The 26,547-nt window shown below is 36.6% G+C and overlaps 1 protein-coding gene across 9 annotated transcripts in view; it reads right to left on the bottom strand.

The window, feature by feature from the left end:
* Positions 1 to 7,117: 7,117 nt before the first annotated feature.
* ADK (adenosine kinase) overlaps positions 7,118 to 26,547 on the bottom strand; it is a 508,591-nt gene continuing 489,161 nt past the window's right edge. For 6 of the 9 annotated variants that reach the window (XM_057734106.1, XM_057734101.1, XM_057734107.1 and 3 more), the window contains one exon: positions 7,118 to 7,939. In XM_057734106.1, coding sequence (XP_057590089.1) covers positions 7,815 to 7,939 — 125 coding nt within the window. In that variant the 3' untranslated portion in view covers positions 7,118 to 7,814. Of the gene's footprint in view, positions 7,940 to 16,951; positions 17,076 to 26,547 lie in introns of those variants that run through there. The other 3 variants (XR_009053638.1, XM_057734103.1, XM_057734104.1) reach the window with 3 other exon arrangements.

Genomic DNA, 26,547 nt, shown 5'->3' on the forward strand with positions numbered 1-26,547 from the left:
TCCTGCCTTAGAAGACATATACACCAATAAAAATTATATGATACATTATGATTATATAAACTACAATAAAAATATTCAATGTACTCTGAAAGAAAAAGGGATAGAGCAGCAACTAATTGCCTGGGAGATTAGAGAGAATTTTTTTAAAGGCCTTGACTTTTGAACTAGATCTTTAAACTTGAGTAGTTACAGTGGGAAAAGAGTAATCCAGACAGAGGCATGAGTGTAGCTGTAAGGTATGTTTGGGCTGGATTGAAGGATTATAAGGAGGGAGGGAGTTCAACATTAGCTTAGTTTGTGTGTGTGTGAGATTTAAAAATCGTGCAATTTAAGTGGGATATTCCCTGAGTTCTGACAAATGCATATACCTGTGTAACCCCTATTATGACATCACTGTCAGCTTAGAAAGTCCCCTCATTTCCCTTCCCAGTCAGTTTCCACTTTCCTCCTCTCCCACAAAGCAGCTCTTGTTCTGGTCTTTCTCACTGTATGTTGGTTTTACCTGTTCTAGAACTTCACATGTAGGGAACTTACAGTATGTACTCTTTACTATCTGGCTTTTTTCACCCAATTAAAGTGTTTTTGAGATTGATTCATGTTGTTTTACCAGTAATTTCCTTCTTTTGCTGAGTATTATTCCACTGTTTGAATATACCACAGTTTTTATCACTTCTCTTGCTGTTGGACAACTACTCAGTTTCCAGCTTTTGGCAACAAGAATGAAAAGGCTATAAATATTCTAATACAAGTTTTTATGTGGACACATGCTTTCACTTCTCTTGCGTAAATACCAGGAGTGGAATGGCTGGAGTCAAAGAATAGGTGTGTTTAACTTTATAAGGAGCTTTCATGCCTTTTCCCAAAGTGGTTGTTCCATTTTACACTCCCACTGGCAATGTTGCTTCACGTCCTCTCCATCATTTGGTGTTGTCATTTAAATTTTAGTCATTTTAATACAGTATCTCATGGAGTTTTAATGTTCATTTTTCTCATGACTAATGACGTTGAATACTTTACCATGTGCTTATTGGCTATTCATATATTTTCTTTTGTAATATATTTGTTTTTTCATTACTGAGTTAGTTTTTAATATATTATGGATATAAGTTCTATTTTAGATATTATATGAATTGTAACTATTTTATCCTGGCCTGTGGTTTGTTTATTCATTTTCTTAATGGTGTCTTGAACAAAAAGTTTAAATTTGGGGGGAGAATTCAATTTACCAATATTTTTTCTTTCATGGTTAGTGCTTCCACAGTCCTCTCCAAGAAACTTCTGCTAACCCACATGCTGTGAAAATATTCTCCTGTTTTCTTCTAAAAGCGTAATCATTTTAGCTTTTATGTTATGGCTGTGATTCATTTTTAATTTTTATGTATGGTTTAAGGTAAGGGGTCAAAGGTTCACTTTTTCCCCATAAAGATATCAAGTTGTGCATGAATGGACCTAGAGATTGTCATACTGAGTGAAGTAAGTCCGACAGAAAAAGACAAATATCATATGACATGGCTTATATCTGCAATCTAAAAACAAGGGTACAATTGAACTTATCTACAAAACAGAAATAGAGTTACAGATGTAGAAAACAAACTTATGGTTACTAGAGGATAAAGGTGGGGAGGGATAGATTGGGAGACTGGGACTGACATATACACATCACTATATATAAAACAGATAACTAATAAGGACCTAGTGTATAGCACAGGGAACTCTACTCAATACTCTGTAATGACATATATAGGAAAAGAATCTAAAAAGACTGCGTATATGCATGTGTATAACTGATTCACTTTACCGTACACCTGAAACTAACACAACATTGTAAGTCAACTATACGCTTGGTTTTCTCAACTCAAAACGAGGAAAATATATCCACCCCCAGTGAGAGAGTGTTAAGAGAGTATAAGAGTAAAAATATTTTATAAATAGTAAAATAAATTTAAATATGAAGTAGTTTGATAGTTTACAAAAGCAACCCGATGGGAAAAGGAAAACCTTTTCAATAGACAATGCTATTACAGCTTGGTATCTTTTTTTTTTAAATTTTTATTGAGATACAACTGACATACAATAAACTGCATATAAAGTGATATTTTGATTTTTTTCTTATTAGTAATGTATATATTGCAATCCCAATCTCCCAATTCATCCCACCCCAGCTCCCCCCCCCACCCCCACTTGGTGTCCATATGTTTGCTGTCTACATCTGTATCTCTATTTCTGCCTTGCAAACCAGTTGATTGGTACCATTCTTCTATATTCCGCATATATGTGTTCATATACGGTATCTGTTTTTCTCTTTCTGACTCCACTCTGTCTCTAGGTCCATCCATGTCTCTACAAGTGTCCCAATTTTGTTCCTTTTTTACAGCTTAGTAATATCCCATTGTATATATGTACCACATCTTCTTTATCCATTCATCTGTCAATGGACATTTAGGTTGTTTCCATGTCCTGGCTATTATAAATAGTGCTGCAATGAACAATGAGGTGCATGTGTCTTTTTGAATTATGATTTTCTCAGGGTATATGCCCAGTAGTAGGATTGCTGGGTCATATGGTAAATCTATTTTTAGTTTTGCAAGGAACCTCCATAGTGTTCTCCATAGTGGCTGTATCAATTTACATTTCCAACACTGGTGGTATCTTCAGACTGCCAGCCAAACATAGGCTTTCTTTGCAGGCTTGTGTACATCTAAGACAATCTATATCATGCATCTCTCTTTTTAAAAATTAATTAATTAATTAATTGGCTGCGTTGGGTCTTTGTTGCTGCACATGGGCTTTCTCTAGTTGCGGTGAGTGGGGGCTACTCTTCATTGCGGTGCGTGGGCTTCTCATTGTGGTGGGTTCTCTTGGTGCGGAGCACGGGCTCTAGGTGCAAGGGCCTCAGTAGTTGTGGCACACAGGCTCAGCAGTTGTGGCGCATGGGCTTACTTGTTCCATAGCACATAGGATCTTCCAGGACCAGGGATCAAATCCACGTCTCCTGCATTGGCAGGTGGATTCTTCACCACTGCGCCACCAGGGAAATCCCTCTTTTTGAAAGGATAAAGAATTATAATACTTGCTTTGCAAAATTGGGTAAGAATAATAGCTTTTAGCCAAGGTTGCTTAGACTTTAAGATAAAGAATATATTTCTCTTACCCTGATCTAAAAAGGAAATTACTCTTCTCTGGTTCAGAGAAATAAAGTAGTACTTAAAGGTACATATCATGAAGATAGATATAAAAACTAGAAGAAAATTCAATAGCCACTCTTGCTTTTTTTTCTTTCTCTCCTACTCTGTATACTAATACTTGGGCATCCAGCCTGTCTCCAAATGTTTGGTGCCACCTTCTTTTCCACCTCATGGAAGCAGTTTTCCGGTAAACTTGATCACTCGCCAACCTCAATATTCTAACTCTCCAGATCACCTAGGCTCACCCCTGAGATTATCAGTCTCCTGTGCCCGCCTGATTTACCCAACTGTAACACAGAAATAAATGGCCTTAGTCTTTGTGGCTCACTTCTCTGGTAAGAACTGTCTTTTCGGGACTTCCCTGGTGGTCTGGTGGCTAAATCTCCATGTTCCCCAGGCAGGGGGCCCGGGTTCGATCCCTGGTCAGGGAACTAGACACACATGCCACAACTAAGAGTTTGCATGCCGAAACTAAAAGATCCTGCATGCCGCAACTAACACCGGTGCAGCTAAATAAATAAATAAATAAATAAATAAAAAGAACAAAAAAGAACTGTCTTTTCCCACATTCAGAGGCAACCTTGTTAAAACCACTAGTACATAATATACTTTAGGGATGTCACAACCAAAGCATCTACATTTTGTGAATTACATAGAAAAAGAGGGTCACACAATGATTTGAAGTGAACCTGAGGTCAGAACGCATGTCTTCTTGACAACTTCATTATTCTTCCCCCGACCTACATGTCTTCCCTTAACTATCTATAAAGTGGAACTAGGTTAACTACTCCTCATTCCAAAACGCAGGCCAGAGAGGAGAATGCCTAACAACAAGTTAAAGGCCGTTTTCCTGAGACCCAGTCAGTCTAGCCATTATTTTCCCTTTGTCCTTTACCAAAACAGAGAACTAAAAAAGTATTCCATAAAGCCAAGAACAAAATACATATCCAATGACTTTTCTTAATATAAGAAAGTTATGTGATCTGGGTGCATGTTAATTACTACCAGAAAGCATATTTTGGAACCTCCTATATATATAGTGACCGTCATAAAAGTTTAGCTGGTGAGTGGTAATTGATTAATAGTCTTGGGATAAGAGATTTTCTTATCAAAAAAAGAATAGGAAATGTTTATTAGTGTCCCACCTACTGATCTAAGAGGGAGACATTCTGTAGTAGTTTTAATATGATAAAGTTACAATAGCACTCAAACTAATTGTCCTTGAGAGATAAAGTTGGAGGACTCACATTTCCTGATTTCAAAACTTACTCAAAGCTCCATTAATCAAGAAAGTCTGGATTGGCATACGGATAACATACAGATATACAGACCAATGGAACAGAACTGAAAGTCCAGAAATGAAACCTTACATTTATGGTCAATTGATTTTTGACAAGGGTGCCAAGACAATTCAATAGTGGAGAAAATACTCTTTTTAATAAGGTACAGGGACAACTGGGTATCCACAAGCAAGGTAATTTAGACCTCCCAACTCAAATTTAAGCAAAAATAAACTCAAAGTGGATCAAACGTAGGAGCAAAACCATAAAGCTTTTAGAACATAGATGTAATTTTTCATGACCTTGGATTAGGCAATGGTTTCTTACATATGAAGCCAAAAGCACAACTGACCAAAAAAAAAAGGTAAAAGATAAATTGGATTTCATACAAATTAAAAACATCTGGGGAATTCCCTGGTGTTACAGTGGTTTGGACTCCACACTTTCACTGCCAGGGGACACGGGTTCCATCCCTGGTCAGGTAACTAAGATTGCTACCCCCACCATGGCCAAAACAAAAACAAACAAAAAGATCTGTGCTTCAAAGGACATCATCGAGAAAGTGGAAACACAACCCACAGAATGGAAGAAAGTATTTGTAAATCGTATGTCTGATAAGACTATATACCCAGAATATATAAAGAACACTTACAACTCAACAACAAAAGGACAAATCACTCAATTAAAAAATGGGCAAGCAATTTTTTTTTTAGGCTGCACTGTGGACCATGTGGGATTTAGTTCCCTGAATAGGGATTGAACCCTGTCCCTTGCATTGGGAGCATGGAGTCTTAACCACTGGGCAGCCAGGGAAGTCCTGGGCAAGTGATTTGAATAGATGTTTCTCCAAAGAAAAAAACACAAATGGTCAATAAACACAATATCATTAGTAAATAGGAAAATGCAGATTAAAACCACGAGATATCACTTCATACCCTCCAAGATGGCTATAATCAAACAGAGAGTAGTAGCAAATGTTGGCAACAGTGTGAAAAAATTGAAACCTTCAAACCATGTTAGGGACGATGCAAGATGAAGCAGTCCCTTTAGAAAAAACATTGGCAGTTTTCTCAAAAAGTTAAGCACAGTGTAACCATGTGATCTAGCAATTCCACTCCTAGGTATATACCCAAAAGAATTGAAAACATACATCCACATAAAAAACCTGTATGTGAATGTTAATAGCAGCATGATTCATAATAGCCCAAAAGTTTTATTTATGAATGGATAAAAAATACAATATATCCATAAAAAGAAATATTATTTGGCAATAAAAACAAGTACTGAAAATGCCATAGGTGGGCATACTTTGAAAACATGCTAAGTGAAAGAAGCCAGACACAAGAGAACACATATTATATGACTCCATTTTTATGAATGTCAAGAATAGGCAAGTCTATAGAGTCAGAAAATAGATTAGTGGTTACCAGAGGATAGGGAGTGAATTGGGAGGTTCAGGGTTTCCTTTTGGGGTGATGAAAGTATTCTTGATTTAGATATTGGTGACAGCTGCATAGCTCTGTGAATATACTAAAGCCCACTGAATTATATACTTCAAAATAAAAAATTTTATGGTATATGAATTATATCTCCCTAATGATAAAAAAGATAAGCACAGGAGACCTAAAAGTTTACTTAAGACACAAACAAAACAAAAACCTGAACCCTTTTGAATTCAGTTTTATAACTATGATCTTATTTATTGGCTGCGTTGGGTCTTCGTTGCTGCACACGGGCTTTCTCTAGTTGCAGAGAGCGGGGGCTACTCTCCATTGTGGTCCACAGGCTCCTCATTGCAGTGGCTTCTCTTGTTGCAGAGCACAGGTTCTAGGTATGCAGCCTTCCGTAGTTGCAGCACACAGGCTCAATAGTTGTGGCTCACGGGCTTAGTTGCTCCGTGACGTGTGGTATCTTCCTGGGGCAGGACTTGAACCCGAGTCCCCTGCGTTGGCAGGCGGATTCTTAACCACTGCGTCACCTAGGAAGTCCGAGATTTCTTATTTTTTTGGCCGCTCTGCGCCCCTGGCAGTGGAAGCATGGAGTCCTAACCACTGGACTGCCAGGGACTTTGCCAGAGGTTCTATTATACCATTTTGTCTTCCTTAAAACAGGAGCTTAGGGCTCCCTAGGTGGCGCAGTGGTTGAGAATCTGCCTGCCAAGGCAGGGGACACGAGTTCAATCCCTGCTCCAGGAAGATCCCACATGCCCTGGAGCAACTAAGCCCGTGCGCCACAACTATTGAGCCTGTGCTTTAGAGTCCGTGAGCCACAACTATTGAGCCCATGTGCTGCAACTACTGAAGCCCACGCGCCTAGAGCCTGTGCTTCACAACAAGAGAAGCCACGGCAATGAGGAGCCCGTGCACCACAACGAAGAGTAGCCCCCACTCACCACAACTAAAAAGAAAGCCTGTGCACAGCAAAAAAGACCCAACACAGCCAATTAAATAAATAAATAAATAAATAAATTTAAAACAAACAAACAAAAAAAAACCAGGAGCTTACTGGTCTCCAATACTAAGTTATTTTTCAATGTGTTATGTTGTTCTTTCTGTCTCCATCAACAAATGAGGTATTATTTCAGGACCCAGGATTAAACAATGATCTTTCTTCCTTAGTTTACTGAGCACAGGGCAAAGATAGAAAAAAAAGTCCTATGTGACAGGTTTTTATTTGTATCAAATTACAGAGTACCATAAGTAAATATAAGATTATGACTTGAATATTGTAACATAGCTTATAACTTGGCAAATTATTTAATTATCCAAAGTTTATTACATGTTTGAGTACACACTGAAGAAATTATTTGGCATAACTTGGCAAGATAAATATTTCTGTACCTTATTTAACCATTTATCATGTATATATGTGATACATATATGAACATATGTGTGTGTATAAATGTGTACACACACACTTCTGAATTAAATATACTTGTATAAAAGCTAAAGATTTATGTATTGATATTATCTTTAATTCCTTTAAAAAATCTATTATATTAAATTGCATCTGCATTCAAAGCAGAAATGTAAAAAAAAAAAGATCATTTTACTAAGTACACATGAATTTACAAATTAATTGAAAATGAAACAAAAATTTCTATTGAAATGTTATATTCCTGTTACATTGACATTTAAGTGACACTATCAAACTATGGAAATAAACCTTCTATTTTAGGTTGTTGAGAGAATAAAGATTCTAGTGTGCATTACTGACCCTCTAAATTAATAATGAACATTATTATAGTAGGAAAGGTAGCATTTAATTTTCTTCTTTATTAATATGGGAATTCTCAGGAAGCAATCAGGGCCGTGTCTGTACTCCTGGCCTACAGTTTCCTGCTTTGCCATCAGTGGAAGTCTGGCTTCTCAGGAAAGGTGCAGCCAGTCCTCCTAATGATGACACTTGCTGCATAGTGGCCAGCACGGATGCATTCAGTCAGGGGCTTGTCAGAGACCAGCTGAGACAGAAAACCTGGAACGCAGACAAAAGGGAAAAACGTGAGTATTGTATAACAGCATCAGAAATGTCATGTGGGTCAGAACGAAAAATGGTCTACGTACCTATGCCTTTCTTCAGTCTTGACAGTGAAGTGTCAAACCTCCAGGGTTAGAGAGTTCTTTCCTAATATTTCTTTTAAAGAACTCAAGTCGGGACATGACAACTCACCATCAAGCCAATCTAGTCTTTCTAAGCCTAAACAATCATGCTTTCCTTTAACCCTGACATTAAAAAGTTATAGGTAAGCAATACTGGCCAAATTATATTATCTTGGGTCTCTACAGCTGAGAAATTATGAGTTATGCCTCTGCCTATCTCTCTGGATTCCTTCTGTATTGTTGTCATTCCTAGAAAATTGCTATTTGGAAAAAACTCTATCATCTGTATATCTCTCCAAGAACAAATCTGAGAGCTGAAAAGTTATGAACCTTATATCTCTTTCACTCCTGGAAGTAACAGTGAAATAATTTTGACGGTCAAGCACCATGATCCAGCTTGATATTAAAATGAACATGGTAAGGTAGAAAACAGTGTTGAGGCCTTCTGCTTCTGACCAAGATGAAATAAAATGAACCGGATTTACCCTTTCTCCGGAAACAACTTTAAAATAAAAACAAAGTATATGCAACAAAAGTTTTCAAATATTGTACATGAGTCACAAAAGATCCACGATAGAAGGGAAACAAATGAGGTAAACTGTGAAAGTTACAAGGCCACAATACATGGAAGGATAACCTAGGCAGAGCCTGACAGTTTCACTGAGTTGAGAAGATGGGATTGGGAGTCAAAGCAGGATAAAATTAAACATCTACACAGATTGATCAGAAAAAAAAAGAGGGGAGACATAAATTGCCAATATTGGTAACAAGAGACATGATATCACCATAGCATCTACACACACTAAATGGATAATAAGCAAACATTATTAACAATCTTATGCCAATAGATTTGACAAGTTAGATAAATTGGACAAATTTCTGGAGAGACACAAACTATCAAAGTTCACTCAGGAAGAAATAGATAACTGAATAGCCTTGTATCTATTAAATATTTGATTTTATAATGAAAAAGCTTCCCATAATGAAAATTCCAGGTTCAGATGGTGTCACTGGTAAATTCTACCAAATATTTAAGGAAGAAAAATAATGTCAATGCTATACAAACTATTCAGAAAACTGAAAAGGAGAGAATAATTCCCAACTCATTATTTGAGGCCAGCATTACTCTGATACCAAAATCAGATAAGATGCAAATATTTTAGCAAATCCAATCCAATAGTATATTAAAAAAAGATAATAAATTATGATAAGGTAGCATTTATCCTAGAAATACAGGTTTGTTTAACATTCAAAAACCAATCAATATAATCTATAATATTAACTAAGAAAACCACGCTGAAAAAGCATTTGACAAAATCCAAGATCAATTTCTAAAAAAAAACTTTCAGCAAACCAGGAATAGAGCTTCCCTGGTATTGTACTGGTTAAGAATTTGCCTGCCAGCACAGGGGACAGAGGTTTGATCCCCGGTCCGGGAAGATCCCATATGCCATGGAGCAACTAAGTCCATGCACCACAACTACTGAGCCTGCGTTTTAGAGCCCATGAGCCACAACTATTGAGCCCGAGTGCCGCAACCACTGAAGCTTCCACGCCTAGAGCCTGTGCTCTGCAACAAGAGAAGCCACTGCAACAAGAAGCCCGCGCACTGCAATGAAGAATAGCCCCCCCCGCAACTACAGAAAGCCTGTGTGCAGCAACGAAGACCCAATGCAGCCAATAAATAAAAAAATGAAATAAATAAATTTAAAAAACATTAAAAAAAAATTAAAAACAAAACAAAACAAAACCAGGAATAGAAGGGAACTTCCTCAGCCTCATAAAGGGCACTTGTGAAAAACTTGCATTTAATATCATTATTAATGGTGGATGATGGAATGTTTTTACCTTAGAATTGAGAATAAGGAAAGAATGTTTGTTCTCAAACATTGTACTGGAAACTCTAGCCAGTGCAATAAGGCAAACGAAAGAAAGAAAAGGCATCAAGATTGAAAAAGAAGTAAAACTGTCTTCACTTGCTGATGGCACAACTGTCTATGTCTATGGTTCTAAACAACGACAATTTTGTCCCCCAGAGAACATTTGGAAATGTCTGGAGACATTTTTGGTTGTCAAATATGCAACTAGTGGGTAGGGCCCAGGGATGCTGCTAAACATCCTATGATGTCATTAATGCTAAGACTGAGAAATCCTGGTCTACGAAGAAAATCCTATGGAATCTAGAAAAAAATTACTAGAACTACTAAGTGAGTTTAGTTAAACTGCAGGATACAAAAATCAATTGAATTTCTGTACTAGTAATGTGTATATATATAGCAACTGTATATGCCAGCAAAATTGATATTAAAAATACTATTCACCATACCATCAAATATGTGAAATACCCAGGGCTGTACCTGACAAAAGCTGTGTAAAACCTTGACAATGAAGATGAAAAAATAATGATGAAAAAACAAAACAAAAAAACAAGGCTGAGAGAAACTTTAAAAAGCTAAGTAAATGAAGAGATATAAAGTGTTAAGAGATCAGAAGATTCAATATTATCAGCTCTACTAATTCAATGTAATATCAACCAAAATTCCAGCAAGCTTTTCTAATAGAAACCGACAAGTTGATTCTAAAATTTATGTGGAAATGCAAAGAACTTAGACTGATCAAAACACAACTTTGAAAAAAAGACTACTTGATTAAAAAAGTTATTCCAAACTAAAATAATTGAGACATGATGGTACTGGCACAGATAGACAAATAAATCAATGCAATAGTCTAGAATAGACAGTCCAGAAATAAATCTACTTCTATATGGTTAATTGATTTTTACAAAGGTATTAAGTAATTTAATGGAGAAAGAATAAAAGGTATTAAGTAATTTAATGGAGAAAGGATAATCGTTTAACAAATGTACTTAGAAGAGGTGGATGGCCATATGTGAAACAAACAAAAAAACCAAAACCCCACACTTCTACCCTTCCTTATGTCAACCATAAAAATGAACTTAAAATAGAACACAGGTCTAAATGTAAGAGCTAAAACTATAAAACCCTGAAAAGAAAACTTAGGAGGAAATCTTAGTGACTTTGGACTTGCCAAAGATATCTTAAGATATAAAAAGTGTAAACTTTTACGAAAGAAAAAATAATTTTGACTTTGCCAAATTAAACACTTTTATACCTCAATAACAAGAAACAACCCAGGAAAAAGTGGGAAAAGGTGGTGAACAAACACTTTAGCAAAGAAGATAAAACAGATGTCAAACAAGCACATGAAAAGATGTTTAACATCATTATTTATTTGACAAATGCAAATTAAAGCCACCATTAGATACCACAGCCCACCCACTAGAATGGCTAAAATTAAAAAGACTGACAAACCAAGTGCTGGCAAGGGTATAGATCAACTGAAACTCTCATATACTGATAATGAGACTATAAAATGATAAGACCCCCTTTGAAAACCATTTATCTGCATCTTAAAAAAGTTAAACATACACCTACCACATGACTCAGTCTTTCTATTTCTAGGTATTTAACCCAAGGTAAATGAAAGCATTTTTCCACACCAAGATTTGTAAATGAATGTTCAGAGCAGCTTTATCTGTAATAGCCCGAAACTGGAAACAATCCAAATAGCATGGAAGCAGTAGATATGTCCATAGTGATGGTTTCATGGGTATGTACATAATCCAACATTTGTAAAACTGTACACTTTAAACATGTGTAGTTTACTGTATGTCAATTATACTGCAATAAAACTGTATAAAAAGTTGTTGTAGTTACAAATAAGTTAGTCAAGAACAGAAGAATCTGGGGCTACTTCCCCTCTAAGGAAAACCCGAGCTGCTATAGCAGTACTCAAATACTCAGAAGAACAGATGATAATGAGAAACTGTTCTGCAGCCAGACTTTCAGGCCCTCCCATAGCCCCTGGGCAGCTGTGGGGTGAAGGTTAATTTAAAAGCTGTGGTATAGTGACCTGTAGAGAGCATTATAAGAGATTTATGTTTTTTCTCTTCTACTATTCTGACCACACAGGCTTCTCCCTGTCAGATTTGGGGAATGCTCTGTATCCAATAAAATAAATAAGTATGCCCAACCAAAGAATAATTAATTTGGTTAATGGAGTGATGTATTTTGAAGACGTTTGCCTAGAATGTGAAATCACTCTCTCAAGAGGTTTAGTAAGAGTATTTTATCATTAAGTTTTCAGGTAACAGTCAAAGGTCAATATTAACTTTCAGCCAAACTGTGAGACTAAACTGCTCAGCCCACACAGTGAATGGAGCAGATGCCAAATTTAGTCAGATCAGCTTACAATGGAAACACATCTATTAGAAGACTTATAAGGAACATCTGTTTTCCTCATTCCTCCTGGTATGTTCTTTGTGAGAAAAAGAAAGCTTATGTTTATGAAATATTTTTGTGAAGCCTAAATACCAGCATCCTCTCTCTAAGAGAAGAGCAAGCTGATGACTGAAGTCCCCTGAAGAGACATTTGCTTTGACAAGTGGAAACACTGGATGCAGAAAAAAGCTAAGATCTTTGCCCCAGGTGAATATCAGTTTTTTAATAACTCATTTTTAAAAACTAACTGAGATGAACTACAGATGTTATATAATCAATTATAAGTGGAACCTTCATAAAGTAGCGATGTGAATCTTCCAAAGTTGTATAAAATAGTTTACATAAACAAAGGGAGCTTATATTTAAAGAATCATAGAAAATCCTTTTATAATAGGAATTAAACATTTCCAAGATACATTTTTTACTTTGTAAAATATACATAACCTAAAAATTACCATTTTAACCATTTTTAAGTGTACAATTCATGGCATTAAAGTACATTTTGTGATGTTGTATAACTACCACCTCTATCGATTTCCAGAACTTTTTCATCACTCCAACAGAAACTGTACTCATTAAACTCTCCATTCTCCCCACTCCTGGCCTCTGGTAACTGCTATTCTACTTCCTGTTTCTATGAATTTGCCTACTCCAGGTACCTCATGTGAGGAGGATCATGCAATATTTGTGTCTGGCTTACTTCACTTAGCATATATTTTGCAATATTATTTTTTAAGTTTTAAAATATTTTAAGAGTTTAACGATTAGCTGGCCTAAAATTTATTAAAAAAAAACAACTATATTTGGAAATAACTTCAAACTTAAGAGAAAACTTGCAGGAATAAAAACAATGTAAATAGTACCCACATATCTTTTACCTAGATGCACTTACTGTCAACATTTTGTTCCTTTTGTGCACATGCTCTCTTTTTATACAATTTTCCCCCAAACTGTTTGAAAGGAAGTTGCATTTGTCATACCCCTTTACCTTTAAATATACCTGTATGTCTTTCCTGAGAATAAGGATAGGCATGGTCATCAACGTCAGTGACACTGTTAGAATACTGTTATCTAATTGACAACCCATATCCCAGTTTTGTCAACGACGCAACAATGTCCTTTAGAGCATTTTTCTTCCCTCTAGGATAGAATTTAGTCTAGGATTTGTCATATTTTTAGTCTCCTTTATTTTGAATATTTCCTCAGTCTTTGTGAGAAGGACATGTTCGAAGAATACAGTTTTCCCCAATCCGTATTTAATAGCGTGATTCTCATTTTGGTTTGTCTGATATTGCCTCATGATTAAATTCAGATTATGCGTTCTGGCCAGAATACTAGAAAAATTATGTCGCATCCTTCTTAGGGTGTCACACTGAGGGAGCATATTATGTCCGGCTGCTGTTCACTGGTGATAATTGTGATCACCTGATCAAGATGTTGTCCTATTCCTCCACTGTATAGTTATATTTTCCCCTGCATCTCACAAGGAGTCTGTTGGTAGACGGTTTAATACCATGCAAATATTCCACTCCCCATTAAGAATCCCAATCCTAGATTTAGTATTCACTCACGATTCTTAACTGAACTTAAATTGTGATGATTTTCTAACTCCAGCACTCCTTTCATATTTACCATTCAGCTTCTGCCATTCTACTATATGCAAGAGCTTACCTATTCTCCCATTTATTATTTTTAATCTATTTGTTTATCAACAAGGAGACACAGACTCTTTTGTTTTTTAATCAATGGTTTGTAATTCATTACAGCCTTTAATTTGGTGCTCAAAATGTCCCAGTTTTTGCCAGTGGGAGCACTTTCAAGCTGGCTCAGGTGTCCTTGGACATGCCCTTACACTATTTTTGAGCACTTTCTTACTTTCTGGCATTATGTTCTGGGATCTTAAACCCACCCTATTAAACCCATTCCAGCCCTGGAATCAGCCATTTTCCCAAGGATACCTATTTCCTTTTAGGGTGGAATGGTATTAGAGACCAAAGTATGAGTGGTAGGTACATTCTTTGCTTCTGGACTCTCTGTCAGTGAATATAGCTAGGAAGTATGCACTTACACACACACAGATACACATACACACTTACACACATAAATGTGTACGTATGTATATACATGTATACAAAAGACGAAACTGAGTTGACACCAATACTTCCAGTTCCAATCCATCCCCAACAGAGTTCTTTCTTACCTTTCCCCATTCCATTATTATGATTTTGTACTTTCTTCTATAGTGAAAACCATAGCTCCCAACAATATCAACACATTCTTTTTTTATTGGCTTAGTTTGTTTTTAATTGGAGTTTAGTTGATTTACAATTGGCTCAGTTTTGAAATATCTCTAAAACAGCTTCAAAATTGCTTCACCACTAATTTTACAAAGACCCAAATCTATTAAAAAGAGTTTGGAATTGGTCTGCTGTTCTCCAATGTACTCAAATACTGTGTTCAGCATGCTCTTTACATTGGTTCTCTTTTTTTACTCCACTTCAGAAGGGCTCACTTTACTTAGAAAAAAAAAGTTATTGAAAAAAATGTTGGGGGACTTCCCTGGTGGCGCAGTGGTTAAGAATCCACCTGCCAGTGCAGGGGACAAGAGTTCAATCCTTTGTCCTGGAAGATCCCACATGCCGCGTAGCAACTAAGCCTGTGCGCTACAACTATTGAGCCTGCGCTATGGAGCCCATGAGCCACAACTATTGAGGCTACGTGCCACAGCTACTGAAGTCCACGTGCCTAGAGCCCATGCTCTGCAACAAGAGAAGCCACTAAAATGAGGAACCTGTGCACCACAATGAAGAGTAGCCCCCACTTGCCACAACTAAAGAAAGCCCACGTGGGACTTCCTAGGTGGCGCAGTGGGTAAGAATTTGCCTGCCGATGCAGGGGACATGAGTTCAATCCCTGCCCCAGGAAGATACCACATGCCGTGGAGCAACTAAGCCCATGCGCCACAACTATTGAGCCTGCACTCTAGAGCCTGTGAGCCACAACTATTGAGCCCGTGTGCCGCAACTACTGAAGCCCACGTACCTAGAGCCCATGCTCTGCAACAAGAGAGGCCACCACAATGAGAAGCCCGCACACCACAAAGAAGAGTAGCCCCCACTCGCCGCAACTAGAGAAAGCCCGTGTGCAGCAACGAAGACCCAACACAGCCAATAAAATAAATAAATAAATAAATAAATAAATAAATAAACAAATAAATAAATTTATTAAAAAAAAAAAAAAAGCCCATGTGCAGCAACAAAGACCCAACACAGCCAATTTAACAAAAAGAAAAAAGTTGGGATCGTGCGTTTCAGTTTGCTTTCAGTTTTCATCCTCCACTTCCATCCTTGCTAATTTAATGTTTCTTTAGAAACAGTGTAAAGCAATTTATTCCAATAAAGAGCTAAAAAAAGATGTCAAATATTAACGTTTCCAAGTAAAAACTCTAAAAAAGGTATACTCGGAGAAGTGTCACTTCCTTTTACCCTATGCTCCTCTATGCCCCTCCCCATTGGATGTACCCAGTTTCACTGTTTTCTGGTTTGTCTTCCTGTGTTTATTTTTGTAAAGGTATGCAGATATATGTGCATTTTCTTATTTCCTCTTCTTTTTTACACAAAAGGAGGTAGCACAGAATGTATATCCTTTGCACTTTGCTTTTTTCACTTAAAATATCTCCTGGAAATCCTTGCATATTAATGCATAGAGATTTTCCTCATTCTTTTTTACAGCTGCATAGCACCATACTGTATGGATATACCATAGTTTATTCACTCCATCTCCTATGTGTGAACATTCACATAGTTTCTAATGCTTTGAAATTACAAATAAGTCTGTAATGAATAACATTTTGCATATGTATTTTTGTGTTGTTGGGGGTGTGTGTGTATCTTTGGGATAAATTTCTAGAAGTAGAATTTTCTGGGTTGAAGGGTAAACACATAAGCAGTTTTGTTAGATACTGCCAAATTCCCCTTCCTTGGGGTTGAACCATTCTGTATTCCCACTAGTAATGTTTAATGGTGCCTGTGTCCCCACAACCTCAACAACAGAGTATACTGCCAAGCTTCTGAATTTTTGCCAATCTGATGGGTTACAATATCTCACTGTAACTTTAATTTGCATTCTTCTTATTATGGGTGAGGTTGAACATCTTTTTATATGTTTAAAGAACAGATCTTTCTGTGAGTCTGTGAGTTGTTTATTCTGATCTTTTGCTTATTTTTCTATAGAAGTTTTGGTCTCTCCTCCCTACTCCCAATTTTTAAAAGTTCTCTGCATTTTTAGAATATTATTTCAATAAAGTATTTTTTATGTAGGAAAATACAAATAATGACAATACGCTATTAATATATACAAACTCTGTGCCAGCAAGTAAACAAAGTGCTTATTCGTATTTCATTCACTGAATGTGGTGAATTATAAAGAGTGCAGTTGGCAGACCCTGTAGCAGATAAATATGGCGTGCAGATAAATTTAAAAAAGAATTTTGCACTCTTTTAGTAAAGATTTTGGGCCTAACAAGAAGTCAAGAAGTAAAATCTTAAATAACTGACTTGGCATATGTGCGCAATGTGAAAAAATACCTTAGGAGCTCTTTTTGGGGGGGCCATTAGCTTACGGTCCTTGTCAGTACATCATGTTGAAAATGAAGGGTAAGGCTCTGCATATATGCCTTTCAACACAGCCATGAGAAGAGGCACAGGAGGCCTAACAATGGAGAACAAGAAACATCAATACAGGTTTTCAAATCAAGAACTCATATGCTGAAGCAGTTGTTGTTACCTTTTTACTTTGGTTCCTTCTCTCTGTGACCTCTAACTCCTGTCTGACCCTTTTAGAGATAGGCTTATCCCAGGGCTGCTCAGACTTTCCCCAACTTTAGGCCATGTCACGGACCTTAGGTTTCTAGCTGTAGAGGCACAGGGTAGGTGAAGGCTTCTCACTGACACTGAATGTGGTTCCTAGGGCTAGTATTGGCTGGATCTGAATCTTGGAACACTCATAGACTCAGAGCTCTCAGAATAAACCTCTGTCCATTAACCATTGGTACAGCTTATTATCTTTTGGTTCATTTCATTTGGACTTTTACTGATGTTAAATAAAGTGATCAATTTTTAAAAATTAATTAATTAATTAATTGGCTATGTAGGGTCTTCGTTGCTGTGCGCAGACTCTAGTTGCGGTGAGCAGGGGCTACTCTTCGTTGCAGTGTGCGGGCTTCTTACTGTGTTGGCTTCTCTTGTTGTGAAGCACGGGCTCTAGGTGTGCGGGCTTCAGTAGTTGTGGCTCGAGGGCCCTAGAACGCAGGCTCAGTAGTTGTGGAGCACAGGCTTAGGTGCACCATGGCATGTGGGATCTTCCCAGACCAGGGATCGAACCCGTGTCCCCTGCATTGGCAGGAGGATTCTTAACCACTGCGCCACTAGGGAAAGCCCTGAAAGTGATCGATTTTAATATAACTGAATCCAATGCCTGAGATGAGGTCCAAGACATAATTTAAACTGTGCTGAGGTGCTAACTAGTTCTTTCCTCAAAGCACATAGAGGTGGGATGGCTGGTGTGGGCAAAAGGCAACGTGATTTCCTAACTTCCAATGTAGTTACTATAGAAGAGATGTGACAGCTAGAATTTTCTTAGCGTCACTTACAGAGAACTGAGAAATATTGTCAGTAGGTATGAAAGCCTTAATGAAGACACTTAAGAGCTATGGATGTTTTAGAAAGAAATGAACAAAGTCTACAAGTCAAATTTTTCTTTTTGATATACAGTTTCTCCACTAATAGTTTTCATGGTGGCTAGAACTAAAAACACAGTAGACTCCACTATTGTTCACACAACATTCACAGTAAAAAGGGTGAGTTAGCTTTTCTGATTATCATCAAATATGGTTACATGGTTTATGTTAAAAAAAAATTCAACAATTTGAAGACAGGACTAGTTAAACCATGCAATGGAATACCAGAAAGCAGTTAACCAGAATGAGTCAGATCTTCACGTGCTGCTAAGAAACAATCTCCAAGATACGAGTAAATGAAAAATCAAGAGATAGAACAGTATGCCCAGTATATTCTCATCTAATGAAAACTGGGATATGTATACATATACAAACTTGCAAAAGCACAGGATATTTCTGGGTTGTTTGCTTTTCATTATATATAAATATACTACTTCTACTATATATATCTCCTTTTTGTGCTGTTGTATTTTGTACTGCTTACAGGTATTATTTCTGCAATAAAAAGTATATTAGAAACATTTTCCCAGACCTTTAAATACTCTTAGAGACCATGCATTGTAAACATGGATGCAGGACTTCCCTGGTGGCACAGTGATTAAGAATCCACCTGCCAATGAAGGGGACATGGGTTCAATCCCTAGGCCAGGAAGATCCCACATGCTGCAGAGCACCTAAGCCCGCGCGCCACAACTACTGAGCCTGTGCTCTAGAGCCCGTGAGATACAACTACTGAGCCCACGTGCCACAACTATTGAGCCCACGTGCCGCAACTACTGAAGCTCGTGTGCCTACAGCCTGTGTTCCACAATAAGAGAAGCCACTGCAATGAGAAACCCGCACACCGCAATGAAGAGTAGCCCCCACTCGCCACAACTAGAGAAAGCCCACATGCAGCAACGAAGACCCAATGCAGCCAAAAATAAATAAATAAATAATAAATAAATAATAAAATAAATCTTTAAAAAAAATAAATGTGGATGTAGCATAATTTACTTAATCCTATTCTTGGATACTTAGGCTTTTTCTAATTTATTTTTACTACCATAAATAACACTGTAGTTATATATTTTTATAACATTTTAATACCATTTATCATTATGCACATTTTAAAATTTTAATTTCCTTAGGATACATTTCTTTAAGGGTAATTAATTTTAAGGCTTTATATTCATATTGCCAAACTCCTTTTCAAAACGATCTTATTACTATATATAACCAATGGCATTCTTGCTATAAAAAATTCTGTTCGATAGTTTGAAAAGTGAAAAGCAGAACTGACTTACAGTTACTTATTTATTAGGGAGGTTGAAAACTTTGTTCATATGCCTACTGGCCATTTGTATTTGTTCTTTTTATGAACTGTCTATGACAGCTTTTACCTGCTTTCCTATTGGGGTATTTCTCTTCTTTTATTGATTTGTAAGAGACATTCTCCCAGTTTATCTACGACATATGTTGTGAATACTTCTGTTATTTTGTCATTTGCCTTTTATTTCTATTGTTACATTGATATATTTATGTTTTCTTTAATGTTTTTTCCACTGAATTTAGGCTGAGAAAGGTCTTCCATATCATGAGGTCAAACAAATATTAGCTTATATTTTCTTTTAGTTCACTTATTGGTCATTTAATTTTTTACTCCATTTAAATATTGAGTATGATGATTGGTAGTGATCAACTTTCATTTTTCCCAAAGAGTTATATTTTTGTTTCACTACCACAACTTAAGTAATCTGTCTTGTTCCTGTCATTTTTAAACATTTTATTTTGAAATAATTTTAGATTTACAAAAGAGTTGCAAAGATAGTACAGAGGACTCCTGTACTCATCCTGACTATTAAATTCCTACATGTATTTCCTTCCATTTTTGCTCTTTGATCAAATCTTTGCAATGCATTTTAGAAATGTTTATTCAAAACAGTAAAAAAGCAAAATTCTTATGTCTGAAAAGTTATTATCATTTCCAGATTTCTAAGATGATTTTTATTTTCTGTTTACTTTTATTTCCTAACTATTCTATAATAAACAATATTACTTTTATAATCAGAAAAAAGCCAATAAACAATATTTTAAAGAATAACATGAGAACATTTAACTATTCAGAAAAATGGTTAAGAACAATGCATTCAAGAATTTCAGCTAAATGATATTTTATTCTGACAGTTTTCCATTCATGCTTTTAGAGTTTCTTAATAATTGTAGCCACTTGGGAACAGAGCTTTCCTCAAAGTCAGTCCGTGTAAGTATCAGTATTAAGTACAATGAAATCGGTCACTCTTAGAAATATTCCTCAAAACTAAAGATCTTCACTATTTTCTGTACTCTTAAGCTTAGGGAAATACAGGCAGTGTCAGAGGAGGCATCTTAAAGAGTTTCTAAGGGAACCTTAGCACAGTCTTTCTTCCCCACATGAAGTCATCATCTATAGAAGGCATATGACAAATAAATCAGCCCTACATCTTTTGAAATGGAAATTCAAGAACCAAGGGTTCCCTGGCAGGGATTCTGGGAGAATTCCTGACAGAATTAAGCAGAAAGGATCACTGGATAGAGTGGTCATTATGTGATATCAATAAAACAAGGTTTTTTGGTAAAAATGGTGAGGTTACTGGCCATAGGACACTGGTCTTAGCCTCCTAGAACACTGTAACTGATGAAGTTGGGAAACATAAGGCACACACACAAACTGAAGATATTCATAAAATGAGGTGGGTAGAAGAAATGTTTTTCCATTTTGGCCTTTTTTGTTTTTTAAATTAATAGACTATTTTTTGGAGCAGTTTTAGGTTTACAGAAAAACTGAACAGAAAGCACAGGGTTCCTCATCTCCCCATCCCTCAGTTTCCCCTATCATTAACATCTTGCATTAGTGTGGTACCCTGTTACAATTAATGAGCCAACAATGATTCACTAAAGCCCATGGTTTACATTAGGATTCACTCTGTGTCATTCACTCTACAGGATATGAAAATGTATAATGAATGAGTTTATATGCACTATTACAATATCACACAGAATAGCTTCACTGCTCAAAACCCCCCTGTATTCTACCTATTCATCCCTCTCACTCCCCTCTCAGCCCTTGACAATCACTGATATTTTTACTGTCTTCATAGTTTTGCCTCTTCAGAATGTTATATAGTTGGATTCGTACAATTTGTATCCCTTTTGAATTAGCTTCTTTCATTTAACATGATGTGTTTGAGTTTCCTCCCTGTCTTTTCACAGCTTGACAGGTGGTTTCTTTTTATGACTGAATAATATTCCATTGTATGGATATACCACAGTTTTGTTTATCCTGTCACCTATTGAAGGATATCTTGGTTGCTCCTAAGTTTTCTCAATTACAAATAAAGTGCTATAAACATTTGTGTGCAGGTTTTTATGTGGACATAAGTTTTCAACTCATTTGGGCAACTAAGGAGCACAATTGCTGGATCATATGATAAGACTGTGTTTTGTAAGAAACTGCCACACTGTTTTCCAAATTGGCTGTACCACTTTGCATTCCCATCAGCAATGAATGAAGAGTTTCTGGAGCTGCACGTCCTTACCACATAGGCCACACATATAAACTCAAGATGTTGGTTAAATGATATGGGTGAAAGAATGTTTTTTTCCATTTAAAAAAAATTCTTAATACTTACTTAAAAATAAAAACCTCTCAAAACATAAAAGTATATGCCTTATATCCCATATTCACTTATCTATTTCACTGCTTGGTAAACTTACTATATTTTATTATGTTTGTTGACTTCAGAAAGCTACATGATTCACTTCAGACACTGTTGGTATTCTCCACGGCTTTGGTTCAGATCCCTGAGGACTGGATCAATGATCTGATGAGTCATTTGCATTCCAGATTGCTATAATACTATGCTTTCCCTACCATCTCCATCCCTCACCCCACCCCAACTCATTCAAGTTATCAATGTTCTTTATATGTGAGTAATATGGAACTGCACACTGCATAGTAGTGACAAGTTAATTACATAGTTATTAAGAGATAATGTGGGAGTAGTAACATAAGTTATCATGTAATTACCTTTGTTCTCAGAGGCATTACCGTGTAATTAAAGCAAACCTGATATAATATTTTATAGCAACTAAGAGTGCTGAATTCTATATTCTCCCTATCCTTTTCCCTGTAAAAAATCTGCCCTCTGTCATTTCTGGGTCAATTTGATTTTTCAATTCTTTGTTTATTTTCCATCTTTCTTAGACATCTACACTTTAGTGATGACTTTATGTGCTCTCTTAGACTGGCCTGCTATACCTTCTAAACCAATGGTTACCAGATACATGCTGCCACATCGCATATGAGACAGTCAACTTAAAGGCTGTATTTTTTTTAAAGGCTGTATTTTTATTTTTATTACCTGTGCCTGCTTTAACAGAGAGAATAAGATAAATTAAAATGTTGACTAATCTGAATCCTCAATTTACTAGACACATGCCACTACCACTCTGACACTTGTATATATATACAAACTTGTATAAGAAGCAAATGAAAATAAAGTAAAAACCTAGAACGCTATCAAAAGTATTTTGATTTATTCAATCAACCAAGATGTATTGAATGCCTACCATCACTAGGTACTGTGCGAGACATCAAAGGATTCAAAGATGGATGAAACATAGTGTTAATCCTCGAGGATTTTATAGTTTTAGGAGAGAAAGCCACATAAATACTTTAAAAATAATCCTGGCAGAATTGTGGAGCATGAATTTACTAGGAAAGAGACTGCTGGCAGAGAGATCACATAAGAGTATACTGCAATATTCTAGGAGTGTTTCTCAAAGTGTGGTCCCTGCACCAGCAGTTTTAGTGTGACCTAAGTCCCACCCCAGACCTATCGAACCAGAAACTCTGGGGACAGGACCCAGCAATTTATCTTTCAACAAGTCCTCCAGATGACTCTGGTGCATGCTCAAGTTTGAGAACCACTGTTTGAAGGTGACAGATAATAAGGGTAGGAAGCGAATAAATAGTGATTTGATGTGGGTGCTGATGAAAGTTAAAAAGTTAAGAAAAATTCTTTGGCTTAAAGCTTAGGAAACTATGTGGAAAATGAAACATGGGTTATATCCCAGGCTCAGTTCATGTCAAGCGCTCTTCACCAGTCTCATTGCTTTTCCTGTGGAAGAGCTACATTTTACTTCACTCTCAGTAAGAAATAGCAGTAAAGATCCTAGGTAGGACTCGACAAGGGTGCTATTATTTGATGCACTGGACATTCCACTGGGCATTTTGGCAAATCAGATTTACAGATCTATTGGATAGCTTCAATAAATTCTACGAAATCTTGCTGGGAGCCTCTGACCTGTATGCTATTTGTCTACTAACAGCAGGAACTGATGTTCAGGATTATGATCTTGAGAATTAGTTTTCATATTCATATTACAGGTACTAAGGACAGTAGATATTAAGTGCTGCTTCCTTTCCTAACACATGTTCTCTCCATATCTACCTTCATTTTAAATAACAGTAAAGAAAAAGTAGCTATGATCAGTCTCTCTATCACTGGATTAGTCATGTATATATAGCATAGTTTAATGTTAAGTCAAGGTGACTTGATACTGAAGTATGGCCTAACCTGCTATTTCCTGACTCACTCCCTTTCTGACAAAATCCCTCAACAACCAAGTTCTTAGATATACTGACTAGAATGGTTTTTATTTGATGGTAGAAGGTAAGTTTATTTGTAGCTCTGCATGTGATTAATTGACTGATTCATTCATACCACGAATATTTACTGTCTACTCTATGCCAGGCACTGTGGTGGGTTCTGAGGATACAGTGGTGAATAAGACAGAGAGAGGCCTTGCTCTCCTGAAGCTTATATTTTAATGGGGGAGATTTTTAAAAACATAGTAAGTTAAGTAATTAAGATAATAAATAAGTCAATAAGATAATTCCAGAGAGTGTTAAGTGCTATTAAGGTAAACAACTGTGTGTAGCAGTACAGAATAGTGAAGGGACCCATGTTAGACAGGATGATTAGAGAACACTTTTAAATTGACGAGGATGGGAAAGACATAGCCATGCAGAGTAGGGAATAGCATATTAGGCAAAGGGAACTCCATGTGGAAAGCATCTAAGGCCTGAAAGAAGAGCAGCATAGTCAGAGCACACAAGCAAAGGTGAAAGTGGCATGAAATAAGATGCAGAGAGAGCAGATCATATAGATCCTTTTAGGTTATAACCTATAGGAGTTTAGACTTTCAGTCTAAGTGCAACTAGAAGCCACTGAAGAGCTGTAAGCGCTGTGAAATAAATTGATTCCTTCTTAAAATGAGTACTTTGGCTACTGTGTAGAAAAATGGAATAGAATGTAAAAAAGAGTGAAAGTATGGAGCTCAGTTAGGAAGCTACTGTAGTAAGTTAAAAAACAGGCCTGACAAAGTGACAGAAGAGAAAAGGCAGAAAAATGGATTGAGATAAATTGATATGAGATATATCCTTAAAACTGAGTCAAAAGAACTCACTGAAGGTTTGGACAGAGGGAAAGAAAGATATTAAGAATGACTGCTAGGTTTCCAGCTTAAGATATAAGGTGTCTGATGTTCCATGTACTGTGTGATAGATGATCAGGTTGTAGGGAGCATACTCAGAACTCAAAGTATGAGAAAAAGGGTAAAGACAAGGCATGCAAACATACATATGTATAGAGCCCACCCATCTATTATCCTTTTAAGAAAAACTGCCTCATCTTCAGCATTGTTGAGGTGGTCAGTTGATGTATTTTGAGCATATAAATCACCCCTTTCTGCTAACTGGACCAATACCAGGGCATCTGACCCAAGCTGTTCTTCCAGTGTCCTATTTATGAATGGCATAAAATGTGAATTGAGCTAACCTAGTGTTCTCTTTCAGGAGCCAGACTGGAAAGCAAAGAAAGACTAGGGAGGAAGAAGCAGACATGCAATGTTGCTGAGTAACATTAATGTGTAAGCACTGGAGTGAAGATCCATGAACTTCCGCTGTTGAGGTCTCTAGAACTGAAGGAATCCAGAATCATCATCTGGCTCCATTCTCAGTAAAAACGTGTCCAGTTTTGGTTATTGCTTCAGATTCCTTTTATGACAGGTAATATGTAATGAATCCTTACTATGTGTCAGGCACTGTGCTTTACAAACATTATTTTATTCAACTTTTACAATAACCCAGATGAGATAGGTACTTTATCCTCATTTTTATAGATAAGAAAACTGAGGCTCACATATGTCAAGTAACCTGTCCACAGTCCCACAACTAGTTAATGGAAGAACCAGGACTCAAATCCACATCTTTTAACCCATTGTCTTAACTAGCATGTTATAATGTCTCTCTTAATGCTTGCATGCTTCCTTAAAAGAAAAAAATCCTTATTCTAAGCTAGAAGAAATGGGTTTCTGTCCCTTTGGCCAAAGGAGCCAGATGAAATAGTGCCTTAAAGACAAAGTATGGCTGCCCTACTAGATCCTGCAGTCCCTGCCCCCCTGCTTGCACAACAAGTTTCCTCACCTAGCTGTCATTCTTAAGAACACTGAAAGAACAAAATAAATTACCGTATTGCAGGGGATTTTGAAATGCACATATAAAAAACAGGATGCTATATTATAATCATAAATCTATATCCTTTCTTTTTCCTCTGTCTTTGAATACTTCAATATAGAATAAAGATAGAAATACAACTGTGAAAAACTAATTTCTTCCTTTACCCTCTGAAAAATTAAAAGGAGCTCTGGTGGTGCTCACTTATATAACAAAACTTTACAACCTGCTACTTCAAGGCTTAAAGGCTTAAGTCAGAGTAGAATTTGGCTTATAACTATGTAGCATTTCAAAGGCAAAGAAACCCCCCCAACATCTTTCACTGTTCTTTTTGACAGAGTCTGTTTCCCTTAGGCTTTAGAACTGGTCATCCCTCACATGTCATCATTTTAATGAGTTATTTAGGTAAGCTGGGGCACTAGTGCAAGAAGGCATGAGTTTACTGTCAGGCAATGAATAAATGACTGTAGATACAGGAAGAAGACTAATTTTAAATATAATGGTAAAACTTACTTTTAATTAATTTTTGGTTTTGTGTTCATGATCTTAGGTGACTTGTTTCAACTGTGACTTTTTCTGAGTCATCTGCAAGAGGGCAGGTAAAGAGTTTATATAATACCTTTCATCAAATCCAATAGCTAATATAGTTTCTATAGAAGATAAGCAACTTCTCAATCTGACCCTTGTCTCTTCCACAGTTGAGCAATCAACTTTTATCTTTAAGATGACAACTAACTTACAGCAGGTTAGAATATTTTAGATTTTTTTTTAATGAAGGAAGGTATTAAGAAAAAAGGGTAGCACTGACAGTTTTCTGTGTAGGTCATGTTGTGCTACAAAAACATTTAGGTTTAATAAAGATGCTAACTGGGTATTTTCTCCTTTATAGGATGTGTTTTAAATAT

Source organism: Hippopotamus amphibius, chromosome 5 (genome assembly GCF_030028045.1).
Source record: "Hippopotamus amphibius kiboko isolate mHipAmp2 chromosome 5, mHipAmp2.hap2, whole genome shotgun sequence".
Lineage (NCBI taxonomy): Eukaryota > Metazoa > Chordata > Mammalia > Artiodactyla > Hippopotamidae > Hippopotamus > Hippopotamus amphibius.